We start from the raw sequence: 25,099 nt of genomic DNA on the forward strand, positions 1-25,099 counted from the left end.
GTCAACTGCTAACCAAATTACCGAGTGCCATTGAGAACAGGTTCATACAATAATGTTTCCTATGAACTGCCTTGCCAAAGAATTGACTGAAGGAAAACCTTTAAAGCCCTCAAGTTCCAACCGCATAACTGCCAAGCCAATTAATGGGTTGAACAAATGCAAAATAAGGTGTAAAACAGAACCCAAAAATAGTCAGACAGAATTTTTGACCTTTTTGACAATCATTTTGGCGTTTGTAACAGGCAGTCATCGCTTTTGACGTTGCCACATTTATTAAAAAATAACACAAAAATAATCTAGTGTTGCGTTTCTTAAGTCGGTCAGTATATATATGTTGACACACCATACCACTTTTATTTACATCAATACAAACAACTTTAGTAAATAGATAAAAACCATGATATTATAGAATAATAAGTGCATGCTATTCTTTAGGGTTATTGCATGAATATGGGGGAGTATTGTCCCGAGTAGAATTTTATACCGCATGAGCTTGCGAGTGCAATATATGTTTTACGAGGGACAATATTCCCAAATATTCATGCAATTATCCTTTTATTGTATAGTAATATAAAATTTGAAAGTAAAAACAGGTGTAAAGTAAGATTTTGTCGTTTAAACGCAGAATATGTCCAGGTTACATCAGGTCACAATTGCATTATGGTGCGTGGTCAGGATTCCACTATACCACTTTCAAAGTCATTGACCAGTTATAAACACAGAATATGTTCAGGTTACCTCAGGTCAGCATTGTAATATGGCAGGGTAGACAAAAACCCAGGTTTTACGAGTATTGCCCAACACAGTCGGAAATACTGGGATAACCCGGGTTTTACTGGGCAGTACTGGGTAATACAAACTATTGGCATGACTTTAAGAGAGAATAAGTATTCAAACATAAATGCCATACATTTTAGATATTTATAAACATAGCAGGCTTTGAATTGTCAAGATGGGTCGAACTATTAAAATATTTTAGCAAAGCAAGGACATATATTAGATTGTTAGTTATACGTCCTTGGCAAATTTTTTTTTTTTTTATCAAATATATATAACTATTAGTATATTGTATTTATACTTAACAATTGCATGTAGGAAAAATTTAATTTAAATGATGTATATTTACATCACTTTTATTAATAAGTAATTATTCAGATTAGGACACCTTTTTGTTTATGTAACAATTGTCAGCCTTTTCAATTCTATAAGTGTTAAATGACATGACCCCTTAGGCATAACAATTAAAATTAACCATTCACTAAAACACTGCAATCAACTTTGGATAAATCATTTGTTGAACTGATGCTTGGAATTAAAATGGTTTTTTGTATAGAAAGTATATATTTAGCTTTAATACTGTGAAACTACAACAAGTTGTGACAAATAAGCTTAAAAAATCATATTGTCCAGTAATGCCCAGCTTTATCCATTTCTAGGAGTATTGCCAAGCCTTGAAAAAACCTGGTTTTTCCCACCTGTGTTTTCCCGGGCGGGTAATACTTTGCCAACCCTACAATATAGTGCAAGGTCAGGTTACCACAGGTCATCGCTATACTACATGCATGGTCATGTGACCCTCGGTCAGCTTTAATTACAAAATATGTTCAGGTTGTCTCAGGTCAGCATTGAATTATGGTGAATGGTCAGGTTAACTCAGGTCACCATTGTATTAGTGTACATGGCAAGGTTATCTCAGGTCACAACTGTATTACGTTAAATGGTCACTGTATTACTGTACATGATAAGGCTACCTCAAGTCACCATTGTAATACTTACATAGTCATGTCACCTTAGATCGGCTTTACAAAATTTAAATATTTTAATGTTACCTCAGGTCATCAATGCATCATTGTGCACGATCAGGTCACATCAAATCACCACTTTAATACTGTTTATAGTCATAATACCCCAGGGCAGCTTTACAAAACAAAATTTGGATATGTTCAGGTTATCTCCGATCAGCATTGCATTATGGTGCATGGTCAGGTTACCTCAGGTCACCCCTATAATACTTACATGGTCATATGACCCAAAATCATTAATTTCAGAATATGTTCAGGTTACCTCATGACAGCATTTCATTATGGTGAATAGTCAGGTTACCTCAGGTCATCACTATTACTATACATGGTCAGATTTCATCAGGTCACCACTATAATACTGTTCATAGTCATAACACCCCAGTTCAGCTTTAAAAAACACAATTTTAAAATGTTCAGGTTACCTCAGGCCAGTTTTATATTTTGTGAATAGTCAGCTTACCTCAGTTCACCATTGTATTTCTGTAAATAGCTAAGCTAACTCAGGTCACCATCGGCTTACTGTACTTGACCAGGTTACTGCAGGTCACCCATTAGTCGATACAATAGACTTGCCTTCTTTTCGGGGGAAAATGAGGTTTATTATATAGGGAATCACTGCAACATGCCTGTAGCGGGCTTCTTGTGGCATTCAATGGATCTTCCCATTGTGTACGTTGTCAGATTATTACAGATCACCATTGATTTACTTAAACGGTCAGGATTTTTTCAAAAATTTAATTTGTGCTGAAAATCAGATTTAATTTGACCATCCACCCCCAGTCAATACGCAAATATAAGCTGATTGATCGGTGCCTTAGGTATGATAACATATAAATCACCTGATAAGTTGGTAAGGTCTTAAGTCACATTTCAATTTGGTATTAAGATCGATCCAAAAAGTGATCTTTTTTTCAGGCGAATTCAACTAAATTATTCACCCTTGCATTTTTTTCCGAATGGATGTGTTTTCTGTCCTGTTTGCCGAGAGACCTACGATAGTGCGCTAAAACATTCGATGAATTTCATTAGCTTAGCCAGGTAATCAATTTTTTTATTACATGTTATTTGTTTAAAAGTTTTAAAGTAATTCTGGGACAGTAATTCTCAATATATATGTTCCTGGTTTAAAAAAAAATATCACATGTTTTTGTTATTAATTTCTTCCTGTTATTTCGTTTTGAATATGGTATTTTATTTCTTGCAGACATTAACCTCGATGCCCTGTTTGCCGAGAGATCCACGGTAGTGCGTGTAAACATTCGATGAGTTTCATAAGCCAGGTAGGCAATTTTCTATTACCTGTTACATTTAAAAGTTTTAAAATTAAACCTTGGAACAGTTTATCGCAATATATTTGTTCCTGGTTAAACATAATATCAGATTTTTTTTATTTATATGTACCTGTTATTTCGTTTTGCATATGACATCTAATTTCTTGAAGGCATTGACTTTCACCAACAATAGGTGCTTAAAAGCCTAGGAACATCATTAATCTATAACTATTTATTAAGTTTTAAGTGATAATGGACGATTATGAATATGGTTTGCTCTTCAATAGTTTTTTACATGAAGCAGAACATTTCCTGTTACATATAATTTGATTTTATGGTGATTAAGATTATAACACATTGTTTACTACTGTACCACTTTGTATGACATGTTGACCTTAATGTCTGTTTGTTTTTTATGTTCACACATCTTTGTCAATATAATAGGATTTGATGCAACCGTCATACACGTAAGAGCTTTAGCGAGTTCTTTCAACGCAAAGGACCTACATGTTGATCAATCTTCTACATACTGTTCTGTGGTTGTCTTTATCGGTTTTTAAAATAGATTAGACAGTTGGTTTTCCCATTTGAATTATTTTACAAGTTATTTTTGGGCCCTTTATTACTTGCAGTTCGGGATGAGGCATCTTTTGATGGTTCTGAGTTGACACCGTAATATGACCTATAATGGTTTAATTTTTCAAATTGTGACTTGTGCCTTAGGTATGATACTATATAATTCACCTGATAAGTTGGTAAGGTCTTTGGTGTTTAGATGACCTATAATGATTAAATTTTGCAAATTGTGACTTGTCTTATTAGCACATATTCTCATATCAATCATGATCAGTCAATTGATGTTTCTGATTTAACAATAGTTAACCTCATCATTGTTTTTTTTATAATTTTTTAACCAAAGGTCATGGGACTTTTTGACTATAACGGCTGCGTTTTTGTCTCAAAATTACTCTAAATTCCAAAAACAAATCAAATGCATTGTACGTTTTAGAAAATCTTTAACTTTTTTATTTTTGAATCTTACACTTGATAAAACTTAAAGGTTAATTTATGCCTTTTATCGTCCACCATCCTGACAAATAATATGTTTTATGACTCAATAAATATCTTTCAAGATTAAGACTCTAAATTTAAATAAATTTAAATGGTTATTGGTGATCTTGATTATGTTTTTATGATAAATTACACAAATCTCGTGTCGGCGGATATATGTTATATTTCTAATCTGGTCAAATATACTGTAAAAAGCCTCATGTTATATAAATAGGGTATGAACCATAACTTGTAAATGTTATTATTACAGGTACAACAATTCTTGGTTTCAAAACACTGGGTTAAATCAATGTCCTCATATGATAATAAACTAACATCAAAGGTCTTACACAACTTGTGTAAATGATGTCATCATATGATAGTAGATATGTATAAAAGGTCATACACCGACTTGTGTTAACAAAAAGAATAATCGGTGAATATTCATTTTCAAGAAAGATATGACAAAGAACAAAAAATAAAACACTTTTAATGTATAGTTATTTTTCTGTAAAATATCAGCTAGCAGCCAACAACAAAAATGAACTAGTGGAAGAAATAAATGTTTAACAAACCCAAGATGGTAACATGATGAAGTTGAATACCAAGATCTTACATATGATTTTAAATATTCTTATATTGAAGATATACCTAGGGTTCGATCTACAACTTATGGTAAGAACTCTATGTAGTTGCTGTTTAATGGAATGATCTACTCGATGATTTGTTTTTAGAAAATAATACTATTTTCTGTCATTTTATGGATTGGACATCACTGTGCACTAATTATTATTTAATATGTGATTTAAAACCTTCACAATTCAGATTATATCATATTTTACATATTTTATTCTAAACAGTTTACCTGCTTTCTAATCATGGTTAGTTTACAACTTATAATTATTAGCTTTAATACCTAGCTTATCATGATCTTTATCTGCATATCACCACTATGATTGATAGCAGTGCATAGTTTTGTGTAACGTTACTGATTGCATGTGTATTAAATATTGTATTGTTATGTAATACATGTGGGACAAAAGTTTATATTCATATCAATTTTCAATCATTTGTAATTCAATGAGATTTGAGCCTTCTGTTTCGTCCTGTATATTTTGCGGTTCTTAAAGTGTAACTACGTGTTATTTTTAATGAATGGGTATAAATCTCTCAAATATGCCAAAAAACGTCACTTTTCAGATGTTTTTTGTCAAAAATGAAAGTGGCCGCATCCGTGTTAATATTCAAACTTGATATATGTTATGTATTATCATCAAATACAACTAACGTTTTAATATTATGAATGAACTCGATTGCGGTCACTTTAATTTTAGACGGAAACCGTCTAAAATTTAAATTAAATGCTAAAATTGTGGAGATTTCAGTAATTTAGCATGACTTAATGATGCTAGTACCCGATATATGTACATTGTATTGTCAAATAAAGGCAACAGTAGTATACCGCTGTTCAAAACTCATAAATCCATGGACAAAAAACAAAATCGGGGTAACAAACTAAAACCGAGGGAAACGCATTAAATATAAGAGGAGAACAACGACATAACACCGAAACGTAACACACACAGAAAAGGACCAAGATAATATATTCGAACGCGCCCTTGCCATAACCACGGTAGGCCAGAGCTCCTCGAAAACAAAAGAATATTTGATATTATACGTAGCAATTCCTAAATTTCTGATTTCATGTGATTTCATTAGACATTTTCCCTAGTGTTGAGTGCAAATTGAGGTGCATATTGAAGTCATTTATCGTAAAAAAAGTGTAGTTTTGCTGATTGTTGTTATACAATATCATACAATATGGCGGACGGAGGGACAATTCCAAAAACCCAGACAAAAACGTATGCTGAAATAGCCTCTTCCGAAGATACATCTTCAAAAGATCAGTCAGTAAGTGACGTAAAACCCATTTTCATAATGGAAGATGATTTATTTGGCTCTAGTAAGCCCACAAGAGATCAATATCTCATGCATGTCGAACTATATAAAGCAGTTGAATGCCTTGTAGACCCCAGTCACTTAAAAGGCTTACAAAGAGTGATGGGGATGTGGAGGTTATATTTTGATAATCATGAGGACAGGGAAAAAATGCTTACTAATGGTATTGTCATTCGACAGAAGCTGATTCAAACTTACGCCAGAAATCCTATGGTAGCTAATAATGAAAATCCATCAAACATTTGGGTGAGAGTAAAAAATATACCCTGCTCAGCAGATGATGGACAAATTCAAAGAGCATTAGAAGAAAAGAACTGTATTGTACACAAAATAAATAGGGAGAGGTTAAGAGTTGATGGGCGTCTAACAAACTGTCAAACCGGTGATCGCTTTGCTATTTGTGATCCTATCCCCACACCATTACCAAAAACTCTTCTTATTGGTAAATATAGAGCTATAGTTCTCCACAAGGGCCAAGAAGACACTCAGAAAGCCGTCAAATGCAACAAATGTCTGCAAGAGGGGCATAAGCTTTTTGAGTGTCCAAATGACTGGGTATGCAGAACTTGTGGAGGCAGTGGACATAAATCAAATTACTGCACTACTTGTCCGAATGACTGGTTGTGTCAAACTTGTGGCAAATCCGGCCATACAGCCCAATACTGTAATGCTGAAACTGTCTCCTCCAGTGAAGACAGGCAATCAGAATCCGATTCTGATTCTGACAACAAATCTAGTCATCAGCCTGATCAGGAAAACAGAAATTATACTAAACACCAACCTCCAGATCTGTCGAATTCTAAAAACAGATTTACATTTAACAAACAAATACATGTTGCAAGTGAAACAGCCGAGAAAGAAGTTAATAACAATCAAAACAATCAATCAAAAGAAAATCCGAAAGCTTCTGATACTAATTCTACAGACGAAAAGAGACAGGTTAGAAAAGCTAAACGACAAAAAACCAAAAAAGACAAACAAAACCGTTCTTCTGGTGATCAGCAAAGCATGGATCACTTCTTAAAGGAAGCTTTTCGGACACCTTCTCAGAAACCCAATGATGAGACAAGAACACGAAATAAACAAAATGCAACCACCCCTACTGATGAGCTGCATGCAAGAGAGGAACCTGTGAAAAAAACTAAATCCTAATTTCCTCTAAAAAAAAATATCTAAAAAAATCAAAAAAACAAAAAAGATTTTCTATAAAATATGTTTTTAATTTTATTCAAATTGTATATATATTTTTGTTTACTTTTTCATGTAACTATAGACTGTGTCTATAATGTTAACATAAACATAATTTGTGAGTGTGATGTCTGTATAACAGATAGAATACATTCAAAGAAGAAAAATTTAAATACAAGTACATGTAAAGAGTTATTTAAAAAATATGGTAAATATTTCAAATACAGATAAAAGTCTATATGGAGACTGTTTAGAATGTAAAAGCAATCTTTTGAATAAAGAGACAAAAACTCTATCAGAAACAAACATTGTTTATAAGTCGCTTGAAACTGGTACGGCATTCATGAACGGTAAAAGCATCAGCATCGCTTTAAAAGATTTTGTTGAAATGTCCAATATAATACACTTATATGGATCTCAGTTCGGCAGTAACACCGTGTAGAACGCCACATGCGGGGTGTCGGCTATGTTTGACATGGGGTGGCAATTTTGAAGCGACAAAAAAGTAACAAGGTAAGTTCAAACATCAAAATTTCTTATTTTAAGAACTCTCAGTACCATAAAATGTATTGCACGGAAGGAACCGCAACGTTATCTATTTCCTGAAAGCAGAAGCAGTCGTTTTCAGTTCTCAGTTTTCTCAAACACCTCGCTCTAGTTTTCCGTGTTGCAGATTTTGAGGCTTTATATGCAAATTTCGGTATGGAAACTACTTTACACAACTACCCTCCGTATTATTTATATATAATTGTATTCCTCTCATGGATTTCTACCAAATACCAGTTTCTTAGTAAAAATTTATTGGTTTTAAAATTATTATTCATCAAAATATAAAGTGTCGCTCGGGTGTCAGATTTTGCATGTCATGGGGTAGAGGCTTGTCATAAAAAAAGATATATTTGCGTGTAAATAAGTCTTCATATGATACATTTTATTTCAAACACAACTTCTATACTATGACAAAATAAGGGTACTTCATTTTGCCTTTTTTAGTCTTATAAAAAATATGCTTTTGATTTCATTCATAGTATAAAATGCTTCAAAACATTTAGTTTTAAAGCTGGTAAATTATTATTTTTTTTCCGTTTCAGTCACTACTATGGTCAGAAAAAAGTCATGGCTATGGCTCAATAAACCCAAACCTGGTGGAAAATCACAAAATAGTTCTCAATATAAGATCTGCCCGAATCCTCCACCAGCCACACTGCATCATACTTCATCACCTGGTTTATATAAAAAGCCCTCGTGCACGCCGCAAAAATGCATCACTCCAAAAAGAATTAGAATACTCTCTTCAAAGAAACACTCACCGGCATCTTTTCCGTCGAATGACAACACAACTTCAAGTAATCCTGAAGACGTTGATACTACAATTGTAAATGATTTCAAAACAGCGATTAAAATTTAAAAATAGCTCATTTGGCTGCTGAATTTCTATCATTTATCCAAATGGTAAAAGAAAATACATTTCGTCTAGACAATATTGCACTTATTTTTCCCTGGAAACAGTCAGATTCATGTTTTAAAAATAGAATAACATCAGATTGGTCTGTTCAAAGCATTTAATTAATTGTATTCCTATGCAACTTAACTTAAATCATTAATGATTTGATAATAAATCGGGTACAACCTTTTTCATTTATACGTGAAATTTTCATATTCTTACGTGCATTTGTCAATATTTTTTTTTATTTAAAGGTATAATTTAAAACAAATAACATTTCACTTCTATTTATATACAATAATTTTTCTACTTTGACATGTTTGAGGCTCTATTTCCTATGTTTATCAATAAAAATGCACATTACTTAAAAGATTAAAATATGGACCAAATGACATACCTAAGTTTGCAATTTGTCATCATAACAGTGAAGGTGTGTTTGAATTAAAAAGTATCAGACAGAGACCGATTTATAAGAAAATGTATTCTTTTTATGACAAGCCTCTACCCCTTGACATGCAAAATCTGACACCCCGAGCGACACTTTATATTTTGATGAATAATAGTTTTAAAGCCAATTAATTTTTACTGAGAAACTGGTATTTGGTAGAAGTTCATGAGAGGAATACAATTCTATATAAATAATACGGAGGGTAGTTGTGTAAAGTAGTTTTTATACCGAAATTTGCATATAAAGCCTCAAAATCTGCAACACGGAAAACTAGGGCGAGGTGTTTGAGAAAACTGAGCACTGGAAACGACTGCTTCTGCTTTCATGAAATAGATTATGTTGCGGTTCCTTCCGTGCAATACATTATATGGTACTGAGAGTTCTTAAAATAAGAAATTTTGATGCTTGAACTTACCTTGTTTCTTTTTTGTCGCCTCAAAATTGCCACCCCATGTCAAACATAGCCGACACCCCGCATGTGGCGTTCTACACGGTGAGTAAACTAATTCAATTTTATAGTTCTAATTTTGGGATAAATATACTGTCAAGGTCCATTCTTCTAGTATGTCTATTTATAAATTTCCATAAATGGTTAAAATCGATATCAGTTACATGTAGATTATCAATTTCACAAAATAATGATGTATCCACACTATATTGTAATGTAAATCCTGTATATGATGTTTCAAATATAAATACTCCTAGAATTATTCATTTGTTTACATTCCATATCATGCACATGTTGACTGTAAAAATAATCCAGGTAGTGGCTAACTCATACAAGGTCAACACATCAATCTTAGATGTTGAATCTGAAAAAGATAAGAAAATTTGTTACAAGGTAGAAGGTAGCATATTTTATATAAATACCGTAAGTGTCAATTTTAACATCAAAATAATTACACTTCAAAACTATCTAAATCCGGTACATTTCAATTACCTATTAAGAGGGATTTTCGGAAAGTCAGTAATGCAACTAAAAATAGATTTAACCTTTCACAATGCTATATATAGATCTATAAATAACCTGGTGTTTATCTGGGTCATGATCAAGCTTGATAAACAAAATTTCTGTTGGCATTTAAATGTTTTATAAGAACTGTTTTCTATAACAACAAATACAACTAACTACTATGAACATTAAAAATCTTCATATTTGTTCATTAAATTGTCAAGGGTTAGCAAAGAAAGATAAAAGCTTTAGACTATACACATGGTTTAAACAACAAAAGTGTGACATTTTGATGGCACAAGAAACCCATTTTTCAAAAGATGTTATAACGAAAATTAATAATGAATTTCATGGAAAACACCATCACAGTTTAGGCAAAACAAATTCGAGAGGTGTTTCTTTCTTTATACGCAAAACACTCGATTTTAAAATAATAAATGAATTTTGTGACAATGAAGGAAGAATAGTTTTAATTAATTTGGAAATTCAAGATAAGATATTTACTTTATTAAACTTGTATGCACCAAATGAAGTCCACGCAAGGAACACATTCTTTAAAAAAGTACAAGGTTAAATTGAAGAGCACAGTCTTGGTGCATTAATTGTAGGAGGAGATATGAATGACCGTCTATCTAGTTTAGATACAAAAAATCAAAATCTTCATAAAAAGTTAAAAAAACCAGTAAATAATCTTAAACAGGTAATAAAAACAAATAAACTGATAGACATTTGGAGGCTATTAAATAAAACCAAAAAACAATATACATGGAAAAGAAAAAATTCTACAAATGAGGCAAGTAGAATTGACTTTTTTATAATAAGTTCACAAGTACGCATGCTGACAGTATTAGCTGACATCAGACCAGCTCACATTTCAAGTACAGACCACCAAGCTATTTCTTTAAAAGTAGATATTTATTCAAGTAATCGAGGAAAGGGTTACTTTAAAATGAATAATAGTATATTAGCTGACTTTCAATATCAAGAAATAATAAATAAATTAATTGATAAGTATGAGAATAAATTTAATAATGAAAATCTTCTTACTCAGTGGGACTTGTTCAAAATTGATACCAGAGACACTACAATTAAATACTGTAAATCGAAAGCCAAAGAAAGAAAAAATAAAATCAATGTTTTGGAAAGCGAAATTAAAACTTTAAACGATAGGTTAGATACATTACCTACAGACACAAATAAAAATCTTTTTAATGAAATTAAACAATTAGAAAATGAATTAGACCAAATATATTCATTAAAAGCAAAAGGGGCTCAAATTAGGTCAAGAATCAAATGGTTTGAGGAAGGTGAAAAAAATACAAAATTCTTTTTATCTTTAGAAAAACACAGGCAATCAAAAAAATCTATTAATAAGTTATTGTCCCAAAATGGGGAGGTAACTGTAGATCAAAGTGAAATTCTTGATATGAGTAAAGAGTACTACAAAGTCCTATACAAAAGCTCCAACCCAGATACTGAAATCTTAAAATCATATATTGAAGGAACAAAGATAAATCATTCTTTGACATCTTCTGAAAGTAAACAAGTAGATGGCAAATTAACACTAGAAGAGTTAACATCCTCTATTTTTAAAATGAAACTAAATAAAACACCTGGGAAAGACGGTTTAACTGTAGAGTTTTACAGACAATTTTGGCCAAAACTGAAGAACATAGTTTTGAAAGTCTCTAATACTTGTTATGATAAAGAATCTTTATCTAATACCCAAAAGATTGGGATAATATCATTAATTTATAAGAAAAATGACCCTTTGTCCCTGGATAACTACCGTCCAATAACTTTATTAAATATAGATGTGAAATTAATAACATATACTTTAGCACAAAGACTTAAGAAAATCTTACCATTAATAATCCATAGAGACCAAAATGGATACATAAAAAATCGCTATATAGGATTCAATGTGCGTCAAATTCAGGACATCATAGATTATTCTGAAAATTTTAATATTGAAGGAGCTATACTATTTATTGACCTTTCTAAAGCATTTGATTCACTGGAGTGGGATTTTATGCTGGAATCATTAAAGAAATTTGGGTTTAATGAATCATTTCAGAAGTGGGTTAAAACCCTATATTATGACATAAAAGGATGTATCTTAAATAACGGGTGGATTTCAGAAACCTTTAATATTGAGCGCGGAATTCGACAAGGGTGTCCTTTAAGCGCTTTATTGTTTGTTTTATCCGTTGAATTACTTGCTTGCAGAATAAGAGACTCTAATGATATAAAAGGAATACAAATCAAAATTGATAAAAAAACTCATAGTCTAAAAATTTCGCAATTAGCAGATGACACAACTCTTTTTTTTAAATCTAAAAATGAAATAAAGCATGCACTTAATATTATTGAAACCTTTGGATCGCTCTCAGGACTCAAACTCAATAGAAACAAAACAGAAGGTATATGGCTAGGTAAACTTAAACATTGCAAAGACAAATTTGAAAATATTAATTGGAAACATAACGTAAAAAGTCTTGGTGTTTATTTTGGCTCTGATAAGAAAGAATGTCAAAAACTTAATACAGAAAAACAGTTGGAAAAATCTGAAAGAATAATTAAAGATTGGAAAAAAAGGAAAATTAGCATGATTGGTAAAATCACTATCATCAAAACACTTGTCATACCTAATATAACATATATTGCATCACTAATAAATCTGTGCAAAGAAACTATATCTAAGTTTAAAAAGATGATATATATTTTTTTATGGGAGAGTGGTAGTGAGAAAGTTAAACGCTCAGTGCTAAGTAAAAACTATTTAGAAGGGGGGTTAAAAATGACAGATATAGATTCTTACATTGAGGCAATGAAAATAAATTGGGTAAAAAGACTTACAGATGAAACTTGGGCAAACTGGAAAATTATTCCAACCTATTATTTCAGCGAGTTTGGGGGTAAAAACCTTATATTTAAAATGAATCTGGGTTCTCATAAATCATTAGAATACATAAAAAACCTGCCTACTTTTTACTTAGAAATCTTAAAATGCTGGATTAAAAATGGTGGCGGGAAGACAAAAAAACCTGAAACCTATTTAGATATCAGAAAACAAGTTATATGGGGAAATCAATATATTAAGAATCAAGGCAAAAGTTTGTACTTCAAACATTGGATAGAAGAAGATATAATTTTTATAAACGATATAATCGACGATAAAGGAGAAATTTCCAAAAAAATCTTACACAAACTTAAAAGGAACCAAAATTGGATAACAGAAACATGTATTTTACGTAAAGCCATTCCTAAATCTTGGAAAGAAAAATTAAAGAGTAAAACATCTTTAAATACTAAAATTGATTTTCAAGATGATATAAAGATGAATAGCCATGGATTGTATTACCATCTGGACAAAATTTCATTCAAAGAAATATATAATATTTTAATTATATCTAATAAAGAGCTCCCAGTAGGATTCTATGTATGGAAAAATCATTTCACTTTTGATAACGTTACTTATTTTATAAAGAAGAACCTTATTTTTACGTTCCATTTTTTAAAAGATAACAGAATGAAAATGTTTAGATGGAAATTACTGCATAATATTACAGCAATTAATTCTAATTTGCACCGTTGGAAAATATCTGATAATCCAAACTGTGTGATTTGTTCCAAATGTGATAACTATAATCATTTTTTCTTTGAATGTAAATGGGTAAAAAATTATTGGTCAATAATCTATGACATATTTATGTATTTCAGTATAGACCAACATGTCTTCTGTCTTAAAAATCTTGTGCTTGGATATAAAATTGAAGATATTGAATATAATCCACTTAATCATGTCATAACAATGATTTGTTTTGTGATTTATAAATGTTTTTATTTATCAGAAAAGAGAACTTAATTTGTGAACATGTTGTCAGTTCTAAAAAATGAGATTGAAACACAAATGTTATATCATCCAGAAAGTCTATTTTTGAAAAAATTTCAGAGGAAAATATCCAAACTGATTATATCTATTTTTTTTCAAGGAGAATTAGATCTAATATAAATACTTCAGTCAGTATTTAAATAACAAAGAATCAATCAATCAATAATTTACAAATCAATCAAGATCAGGGGTCAATAGCTCCTTCTTTGATCTCTTCAATAATTATATTTCATTATTACTTACCAGAAATATCTGATTAATATAAGTTTAGAAATTTACACATTTGATAAGTCACTTGATGACTGCAATAAATTACTCACCACTTTATGAAATTATTCGTCTAGCCATGAGGTCGACCATGCTTGATCATTCTTGATCATTCTACTTTCGGTTAAGCTAGTTTTATATAATCAAAACAAATGACGGACAAAAATCCGTCTTTTTTATTTTTTTTTATTATAATGTCTTTCTCATATGATTGTTTATATATAGGATCAATGAATAATATGTATGTATTGTGTGCTCGTATGAATACTTTGTAAAATGCAACTAACAAAAGATATAAATATAAAGTATATTTTGCTAATCAAATCCCCTGGTTTTATTAGCAATTAACAACACAGGGAGGAACCTTAGCGTCATTGTTGTAGCGCTAAGGGACATTGTTCACAACCAGGAATGAAATAAAATATTTAAAGTTGAAAAAAAAAAAAAAAAAAAGAAAAGGACCAAGCATCAGACAAAACACCACGAGAATAACAAATATAACATGAAAACCAAATACATGAATTTGGGATAGACAAGTACTGTGCCACGTCTTATCTCAATATCTCTAAAATAAGAGAAAACACAAACGACTCAACGTTAAAATGCAACACACACATAAACGAACAATAATATAACAATGGCCATCTTACTGACTTGGTACAGGACACTTTTAAAGGGGAATAAAAGTGGTGGGTTGAACCTGGTTTTGTGGCATGCCAAACCTCGCACTTTAATGGCAAAGTTAAATATAACATTGAGATGACAACATAATATTACAGGACTACAATACAAATAAATAGGAGAACATATTAGACATAGAAAAACATGATTAATAGATAACAAAAAGCATCAGGTTTAAAATTCAATACGCCAAAAACGCGCCTTGTCCACACAAAAATCAACAGTGACGCCCAGATATAAAAGATCGAAAGTGAAAAAAGTACAAAGTTGTACAGCACTGAAGATCAAAAGTTGAAAAGGTTTCGCCAAATACGGCATTGTTTTTATGCCCGGGATAAGAACATTCTTATTATAGAACAATTCATGCTATTGCAAACAGTAAATTTTATCAAATGTATATGAAAGAGTTAACATAAAGAAACTGAAGTATTAACTAATTACAGAAAACTTTACAAAAACAAAAAAAACCAGCCTATATTTATGTAACAGAAGAATTCTACTTCAATGAATAATTAGAAGATTACAATTTCACAATTTAGTAAAACTGCTATATTTTGGGGCCAAAAAGGGGTCTTACTTAACCTACTCCTTTAATTTTTTTTGTGGAAAATGGAATAAATATAAATATAGTTAGATATAAATGACGTTGGTAGACTACTACAAGTAAATTGTGTAAGATACCACGCTTATCATTTTGTACGCCAAACACACATTTCGTCAACTAAAGGCTCGTCAATGACGCTTGAATACAAACTGTTGAAAAGGCTAGACAAAAAACGAAGTTAATGGCCATTTAGTTAGGCATATTACTGCTGAGAAATGGTAAGTTAAAAATGAAAAATTTAATTCATGAAAATTCAGGAAAACTGCAGTTTAGAAAGGTCTTCTCAAATAAGATTGAGAATGGAAATGAGGAATGTGTCAAAGAGACAACAACCCGATATAGAGCAAATTTTAATGATAACATGCGCTTAGGTGTGATTTTATTTTCGAGGTACAAGGCAACTGATTCATTTTGTTGCTCTTTTTAACAAATATACAAAATGTTTATTATTATCTTCCAAAATAATATAAAGCATGACTCTTCGAGCGTTTTTCCCACAAATCAAGTGCAAATATTACTCTTATGATTATGATTATTAAATATTATGAGTTTTGCTGTCCCTCTGGTCTCTTTCGTCCTTCTTTTACTGCTTATGGTCAATAGCAAGACATTAAAAATCTGAAATCACAATTCATTCATCTTGCCTGCACTAACTGTCAATCTAATATATCTGCCTGTCTTTTTTTGTTTAATTAACTATTCATTTAAAGTTTTAATCAAAGCATGTTTTAACAGGATGGAGGTCAATAATTAGCGGCATAGTACATGTCTAATAAGGATTCAGATTCGGACAACGATTGGTACGATGAAGAAACAAATCGACGCAGAAATCGTCTACAAAATATTGAGAGACAACAAAATAAAAGCACAGACTCCCTATTTGAGAAACACAAGTCGTCCTGGTTTCAAGAGGGTTTGGAAATCAATAGATATGAATACATCAGGACAGAGAAAGTATCTGATTCAAAGCCTTTTCTCTATCCAAACGTATTTTTGTCATTTGACGAAACTAAGTATATAACACAACCTGAAATTTATAAAAAATGTACAATGAAAATTCAGTCCATGGAAGAAGCCATTTGTATTCCAGAGGAAGAAAAAAATTTGAAAATAAACATTGCTGGGCGGGCAAATTGTGGACAAACATATACAGAAGACACTGTGTATGTTAAAATATCAAATAAAGGCAAACCTGAAAAAGATAAGAAATACTATGGTGAAGTCGTTTCATTTGTTGATAGAAAACGTTTCAAAAATGTGTCTCATCCTGTTTTTGTTTGTCTCGTCGACCGAAGACAGAGTCATTTGATGATTCCAATTTGTAAGACTGTTCCTAAAATTTGTATTTTACATGGACGTCTGGCAACGAGGTACCCCGAGAGATTAAAAACAAGTGTAGAAATTCATAAGCATGATTCCAATACGAACGATCTTAAGTTTCATAAGTATCATAACATCACAGATGGCGACAAAGAAAACTGGCTGTTTTTTGTAGTTCTTTTAAAATGGAAAATAACAAATATGAACCCCCTTGGTGCAGTAATAGGTGTTGTGCATAGTTCTAAAAATATAGAGGAGGGATTAACGCTCATTGCGTTGCAAAACAGGTTGCATTTATGGTTGGATTACCCTTCTGTAGAAGAAATTCGTGATTTGAAAGTTGACTTGAACACACCCGGTTATAAAGATTTAATCAAATCCGATAATATATTTACAATAGCTGGAATGGAAGAAGGTGTTATAAATCATGGTTTTAGCATTAGAAAAATAAAAAAGAATATTTATAAAGTTGGAGTTCATATCACTGACGTAAGCAAATTTATACAGAAAGGTGACGCCATAGATTTAGGAGCGCGATCCCGTGGATTTTCCATTTACAGTACAAATACGGCTCAGAATAAGCATATGCTACCTGATCATATTAACCATCTTTGTAGCCTAGAACCAAGTCGTAGAAGATATGCAATTTCCGTATACTTTGAAATGGACCAAACTGACTCAAGCAATATATGTGTTTCGAACCAAACGATTTTAAGAACTATAATTAAATCAACTGCTCATTACAATTACTTAGATATTGAACACATTCTTCACAATCAAGGTCACATTAATGACATTTTCGCAAAAGATATACAACTGCTTTTCCGTCTATCAAAGAAATTGAGATTAAAACGTTTAAGAATGGAATCTTTTACATCCCCAGTAGTCGTAGATTTTACAGCAAGTGACCGCATTATGAAAACAAAAAATGCACATACCTTAGTCGAAGAATACTTTCACTCGCCAGTCATGTAGTAGGTAGCAGTCTTACTGAAGCATTCTCCATGAATATACCTGTTTTTAATCCAACATATTTGATCAAAGACAGCATAATTAAACAAAAAGAATGGTATTCTTTTAACAAGTATTACGCACATCTACTATGTGAAAAACAAGAGGAGTATATAAAAGAAGTAGTGAAATTATCTATTGAGAATGCACCCTTGGAAAAAAATCCCTGGCTACAAAGGTCAGATGACGATGATGATATAAATAGAGATGTTATAACCGAAAATTGGAAGTCAGTTTATGTGCCAATACAATCACACGTATTGCATACAATTTTAAATCATGCTGTAATTGGAAGGAATTGTGCAGAAGCAGTCGAACTTATTTGCTCCGACTTTATTCATCCAAAACAGGCATTGGCTTTGATAGAATTGAGGATGTTTGAACCAGTTCATCAATACAAGATGTCTATTTTCATTCAACAGAATCAAGCTGTCCAGTTTACGTGTCCTCTTAGTAGATATTGTGATATCATCATCCAACGACTGATTCATGCTTATATAGATCAAAAGCCTACTCCTTATGAATTTTCAGACTTACATACACTATGTGCGAATTTGAATAAGTTAAAGAAAAAGAGAGATGATTTCCATGTGCAGTGTAAGGAATTAGTCTTTGCTAATCATCTTAAGACACAGCCAGTTATTGTTCACAGTTTTATTTCAAATGTATCAAGCGAAAAATTCGATATTTTTATACCAGGTCTTCAGGATACAATAACAAAAACAATGTCTGTAAAATTCAGCGACATAGATGTTTGCAATGTTCCTGAAGTCACGGATGATAATGATATGTCTACATTGAATGAAAATAAAGGTACAAGAAATGATTCAGAGACCGCACAAGAAAATGGAAATGAAACATTTGCACATCAAAAAGTAACGGTGAAATGGAGGAAACGTTTATATAGCTTTAAAACTAAATTACCACCACAAAATGACGCACAAACTAGACCCGACACATATCAAAAGATAAATCCTCACGTGAACACTTCATTTGTAAGCTATGGGTTTTGGAAAAATATACTAAAACATGTCTTCGAAGGTAAAGATAACGTAATATTCAACAAACTGGCTGAAAAAAACTTAGATCAAATGATGCAAGAATTTGAAAGGAATAAGCGGCATATTGATAGTGTTATAAACAGTGTTACTGAAGTTACGTCAGAGATATCTGACCCGTTAATAATCAACCACTTAGTTCCTTTCCAAACATCATTTGGACATGGACAAATTGTTAGCGTGCAACTCTCATCACAAGAATCATTAGGAATTCTAGCTCCAGTTCCACAAATTGTTATATTGACAGACAATATCAAATTTTGCCTACCACATGTTCAAGATCCAATCAAAACATTCTTGAGATATGCCAAAAAAAGTTCGTTAACAAAGTACAAGACTATAGTGGCCTATAGGAATATTTGGCTCCCAATTGTTGAAATGGAATCTACATATAATGCTCTGCAAAGCGATGATTCAGCCACAATCAACGAATTACCCATTAGATTTAAGAAATGTCAGGGCATTTTTGAATTGGATGAAGAATTTTGTGACAAACGTGATTTGCATTTTGGATATATTCCTGAAGAAGATGGCAATGGAACGGGTTTATTGATTAACCAGAATAAAGAATACTTTCCATTACAAAGTGGTAATTTTCTTTGCATAATGAAAGCGCAAACTTTAGACGGCGAAACAAAACAGAAAATAGGCAATCGAGTTCTGCACAAAGATACATACTTATGGAGTGGGCATGCAGAGACTACTAAAATATGTAAATATCAAAAGTTAGAACAGAGAAAAAATGGAGGTCGACGTAGAACAACCAAAATCCGAGTAGCATTTCAACTTCACGAAAACAGTTCTCCGCCACCTGCTACTACTTTGGATGACTGTAGACTAGAGATCATTTACAAATCTTCAGTTGACAGGTAATAACAATAATGAAGTTAAAATGAAATTACAGGTTTAAAAGATTTAAAGGATAAATAATTACATTAGATGTATGTTTCATTATAATACGTTATTATGATTGGCTAACTACACATCACGTGTTGTTCCTTAAATAATTGCATTACAATATAACACGAGGTCCCACAATAAAGTGTACAGGTGAGTTGAATAAAAAAAAATATGATAAATTCGTGTTTTTTTATGATCCTAGCTAAAAAATGTAATACGCACATTTTGAGAATGAAGCGCTTCCGCGCTTCATACAAAATGTACTTCGGTCAGCGCTTTTACACCCCAATGAAGTTACAAAAAAGAAGCATTCAATTGTTAAATGACCCATAACATTTTAAACGACAATGTTCCTGGTCTTGCAAAAATATATTTGATTCCAATTTCATTTGTATTATTATTATTAACTTATTGTCAAATTCTAGCAATTTTTTTATTGATCAGGTAAAAAGTCACTAGTATCTCTGAGGTAAAGCAATGTAAAAGTACTATAACTGCTTTCTAGCACCAATATATTACCTTATTCTAGTATGCGATACAAGTATACATTTCATCATCTTGGTGACTCTTTCTTCTCCTCCATAACGTAATTGTTTTGTTATTTTTTTCATAACAAACAGACGCAATGAAATCCATCTGAAAAATATACACCAAGCGAGCGACTTAGCAAAAAAGATAGCAGTTGGGAAGGACATCCCTTTCGCAGGTAAGTATACACATGCTCTGTCACCGCCTTTTTGTCTTACTTATTCACTGTCTTCTACTTTATTTAGCATTATTTCGATTCCGTTTTATCGTTTATATTTCAACGAAAAAGAAATTTCAACAAAAAATCAGATGAAAAATCATAGTTCAATGAGAATCAAACAACAGCCACGAACTATTAATGTCGCGAAAGTACTGTGGTATTTATACAAAAATACTGTGAAGATAAACACAAAAGTATACACTAGAAAATTCTAAATTTAATCTTAAATCTAAATATAATTTTCTAGAAATTTGCCAATGCAAGCTTTGAAACAATATGAATAATTGTTTTAATATCTATGTATTTTTCTGTCCTGATTGGTCTTTTTATTTGGTACTATTCTTGTGACGTTAATTTTTTACATTGTCATATCGGCGGGAGGTTTTGCAAGCAATAAAACCAAGAGCAACCCACCATGTTTGCTTAAATTGTAATGAAACAAGTCAAGGATATGGCAATTATAATCAAATAGTTCGTTTTTATGTATGTTCGCGTTTGTTTTTGTTGTATGTTGGCGTTTGTTTTTGTTGTACCGTTTTGTTTTCTCATAAAGTTGATGTGTTTCTCTCAGTTTCAATTTGTGACCCCGAATTGTTTTCTCTTAATTATATTATGGCTTTTAAAAAGCGGTAAACTGCTCTTGCCTTTATTAAAGATAAAATTAAGATGATATGGTATGAGTGCAATGGACGAGGATTTAAGCAGTATATTATAATCTCTTTTCTGTGTGGTGTTATATCTCCTTTCGAAGCGAAAGTACAAGGTTTATTTTAAGAGATGAATTGTGTATGCTTTTTGTTTTCATTTTAGTCTGTAAGCTCTTCACGTATTCAGGCATTTCACAATTATACTTCCTTAGCTTTTATGTGGGGGGGATGTTATATTCATATAGGCAATAGTTGTACCGTTGTTCAATGGTCATACATCGATTTAACTAAAATAATTTAATGTTGCCGATGAAGGTAAAACAAAATGCCTTCTGGTATCCAAAAGAAGGGGTTATATACTAGTAGATGGGTTTCAAATAAGATAAATTTGTCAATAAAAAAAAAAGTTTCTTTACCTCAAACCATACTGTTTTTATAGATCGAATGCATACGGAAATAGCTAACGAGATTATAGAAGAAGGTCTTGATGTCGATATGTGGGAAAATAATCTTCATCAATACTGGGCTATTAAGACAGTTCTGCAGAGAAGATTTAAACTAATTCAAGGTCCACCAGGTATGTATATCATCATATATTTATTATTTTATTTAACAAAAGTAATTTTTAAATTGGATATTTAAAAGTTAATTTCCATTTAACGTGGCTCGGTACTTAAACTTCCCGTCAATGTGTTTGTATTATCTTTCATGTTTTGCTGGTGTGTTTTGTATATGCGACTTTTTGTGTTTCTTTGGTTCTTATAACGTGACTCTGTACTTTAAAAGATCCCATCAGTATGTTATTGTTCTATAATCTGTCATTATGATATATTTCTATTATGAATTAGAAAATACGTTGAACCACAAACGTCAAAATTATTCAATCGCGTAGTGGAATTAACTATTTGTGGATTTTTATAAATTCTATTGAACTTTTGGACTATTTTTAATCTCGGTCTATTTCTGAAATTAATTCTTACATACGTTTGATTATTTAACCCTGTATGCTAACATTTCCCATGTGAAATTTTTAAAATGTTTTTATAAACATTGAACGACCAAAAATATGTGACGTATAAAATTTTCTGACGTCGGACAGGCGAATCAATGAATGAGTAGATATATGTGTTTGTGTTCTGTTAGTTTGTTCCCTTTTGAAATTGTGACACGATGATGACTGCTGTACCCATATTTTGACTATTTTATTTATTATGTTTGTTTAGTTCACGCATCATTGTAAATATAACGGAGTCAACAACTTGAGAGGTTTAGCGCTATAAAACCAGGTTTAATCCACCATTTTCTACATTTGAAAATCATGCCTGTACTAAGTCAGGAACATGACTGTTATTGTTCATTCATCATTGATGTGTTTTGTCATTTGATTTTGCCATGTGATTATGGACTCACCGATTAGATTTTCCTCTGAGTTTAGTAATTTTGTGATTTACTTTTTTTTGTTAAATAAAATCCATCCTTTTTTACACGACGGTACAATTGTCATATTTTTTTGTGTGAATTGTATGAAGTTTTCGACGTCTGTGTGGAGTTAGACAAACCTTTATAGCCATTTAAACCGGATTCTTGGCTTCTCATTAAATGTCTCCATGGATTTAACGATTGTGACATCACTCAGTTCTGTTCCATATAGTATCCATACTCGTTATGATGTACGCCATTTACTTCATCAACAAGATCGAGGCGTATAGTATTCAGCACTTCAGTGTTGACATGAATATCAATTATGTGGTCATTTTTATAAAATTTATCGAAAAACTAAGGATTTTCTTATCTCAGAAATGAGATAATCTTAGCCGTATTTGGCACAACGTTTTGGAATTTTGGATCCTCAATGCTCTTTAACTTTGTACTTGTTTGCTATATAACTATTTTGATATGAGCGTCACTGAAGAGTCTTATGTAGACGAAACGTGCGACTGGCGTACTTACTTCTAATCCTGGTACCTTTGATAACTTTATACAAATTCGTATTGTTACAAAATAAATAATAACGGCGCATTCGTCGTGTGCCACTATTGGAGCAATGATGAATATGTTAACATATTTGAGCATTTGAATTTATTATCCAGTATCGTGATTGAGATTTCTGTCATATAAAACATTCCAGTTTACTATTCACCTCTTCGAGACTTGTAATTTTTTATTTAAAAATTTCTCAGCAGGGCTCTTTTTAATGTTAGGTAACTAACTGGGTCGGATTTTCATTTAAATCTGAACTTCTGATTTAGGACTACATGTACGTTTCTTGTTGTGTATTTAAGTCATTGTAGAGTAAATTTTACCTGTAGTTCAATCACTGTCAAATCATTTTATTTTCATTACAACAGATTAACTCATAGTAACTAAACGCTCAAGTATATTCGATGTCAATGTTGTCACTTCCTAATCCATGATAATAAAATAATTTAAGACGGACAGTTTTTTTTAAATATCAATAATGTTGATTTCATTTTTGAATGACAAAACGCTTTACATAATTTCTTTATTTTTATAACTTAGGAACTGGGAAAACTTATATCGGCGTTAAACTTGTATACCTCTTCGACAAATTTAACACTATCATGCAACAGAGGACGGATGATTCCAAGAATCAGATAATTTTCTGTGGACCCTCAAACAGATCTGTTGATTTAGTAGCACGTGAGTATTCAATTTGACTCAAGGACAAGGACAAATATATACCCTCTCTTGAAAAATCAGTACATTGGCTTACTTATTCTAAAAACCTATTTTCTAAAAGACGAACATGTGATAATGCACTTGTAGTACAGACTGTCCTATATAGGAAGCTATTAAACCTAGAATTCCAAATGGTGAAATTGAAGTCATCCCTTTGTAAATTTTAGTGACGCCATCACGAGTTGGTTGACCGTTATGGAATAACCGTTTCACGGATGATATCGGATATGTTCCTTATGTCGTAACTACAATTTACTTCCCTTTTCACGAATATGAACTTCCAAATTAAAATTGAGAATGGAAATGGGGAATGTGTCAAAGAGACAACAACCCGACCATAGAGCAGACAACAGCCGAATTTCTCTAATGGGTCTTCAATGCAGCGAGATATAGACTATTTACCGGGTGTGCAATAACATGAGCAACACGATGGGTGCCACATGTGCTTACCATTCAGGAGCACCTGATATCACCCCCAGTTTGTAGTGGGGTTCGTGTTGCTTAGTCTTTAGTTTTCTATGTTGTTTGTTTGTGTTTTTTATTTTTTTAGCCATGGCGATGTCAGTTTATTTTCGTTCTATGAGTGTGACTGTCCCTCTGGTATCTTATGCCCCTCTTTTACAACAAAACAAAACAAGTATATTAAAATGTAATTGGGGTGTTTTATCCTGTCCTAAGCCATACAAGCTCGTTCAAAAAGAAGTAAAAGTAAGGTCAGTGTTGTTGAAAATAAATTCACAGATTTTGGCGACCTAGAAACCCTAAATATTTATTTACTACTTCAAATTCCAAACTTAATTTTCTTCAGAATTCGAGGTGCTCTGTACTATGAAAAGAGGTAAAAACCTTGAATATTTTGAAAGTGAAACATTGAATCTGTAATGAAAATGAATAACATTCTAATATAAAACGCAAGGAAAATTGACGTTTTGAAGACAAAATTCACGAAATTATATTTCGTTTACTTACTGATCGATAGCCATGACTCAACTGAAAACTTATAAATATCATGAGTTCTGAAATAAAAGGCGAAATCGTCTAAAGGGATATTTAAACTCATAAGTAGAACAAAAACTGACAATGCCCAGACTAAAGACGAAAAGACAAATAGTACACAAACCCAACAAAATATAAACTGAATGCTGGAAACACAA

General features: G+C 31.8%; 1 protein-coding gene and 1 long non-coding RNA gene across 4 annotated transcripts in view; one reads left to right on the forward strand and one right to left on the reverse strand.

Annotated features, from left to right (window-relative positions):
- Positions 1–2,581: 2,581 nt before the first annotated feature.
- LOC143064988 (3'-5' exoribonuclease HELZ2-like) overlaps positions 2,582–25,099 on the forward strand; it is a 30,830-nt gene continuing 8,312 nt past the window's right edge. Inside the window, exons 1-5 of one of the 3 annotated variants that reach the window (XM_076238246.1) lie at positions 2,701–2,840; positions 3,007–3,082; positions 20,471–20,556; positions 21,685–21,822; positions 23,766–23,906. In XM_076238246.1, coding sequence (XP_076094361.1) covers positions 21,690–21,822; positions 23,766–23,906 — 274 coding nt within the window. In that variant the 5' untranslated portion in view covers positions 2,701–2,840; positions 3,007–3,082; positions 20,471–20,556; positions 21,685–21,689. Of the gene's footprint in view, positions 2,841–3,006; positions 3,083–4,768; positions 4,799–16,296; positions 18,447–20,470; positions 20,557–21,684; positions 21,823–23,765; positions 23,907–25,099 lie in introns of those variants that run through there. The other 2 variants (XM_076238257.1, XM_076238250.1) reach the window with 2 other exon arrangements.
- On the reverse strand, positions 7,282–14,400 carry LOC143064956 (uncharacterized). Its single transcript, XR_012975361.1, has 3 exons — positions 14,330–14,400; positions 9,578–9,974; positions 7,282–8,637 (listed from the first exon to the last, which is right to left on the reverse strand). It is a non-coding gene; the product is annotated as an uncharacterized LOC143064956 (long non-coding RNA).

This window comes from Mytilus galloprovincialis, chromosome 1, assembly GCF_965363235.1.
Source record: "Mytilus galloprovincialis chromosome 1, xbMytGall1.hap1.1, whole genome shotgun sequence".
NCBI classification, from domain to species: domain Eukaryota; kingdom Metazoa; phylum Mollusca; class Bivalvia; order Mytilida; family Mytilidae; genus Mytilus; species Mytilus galloprovincialis.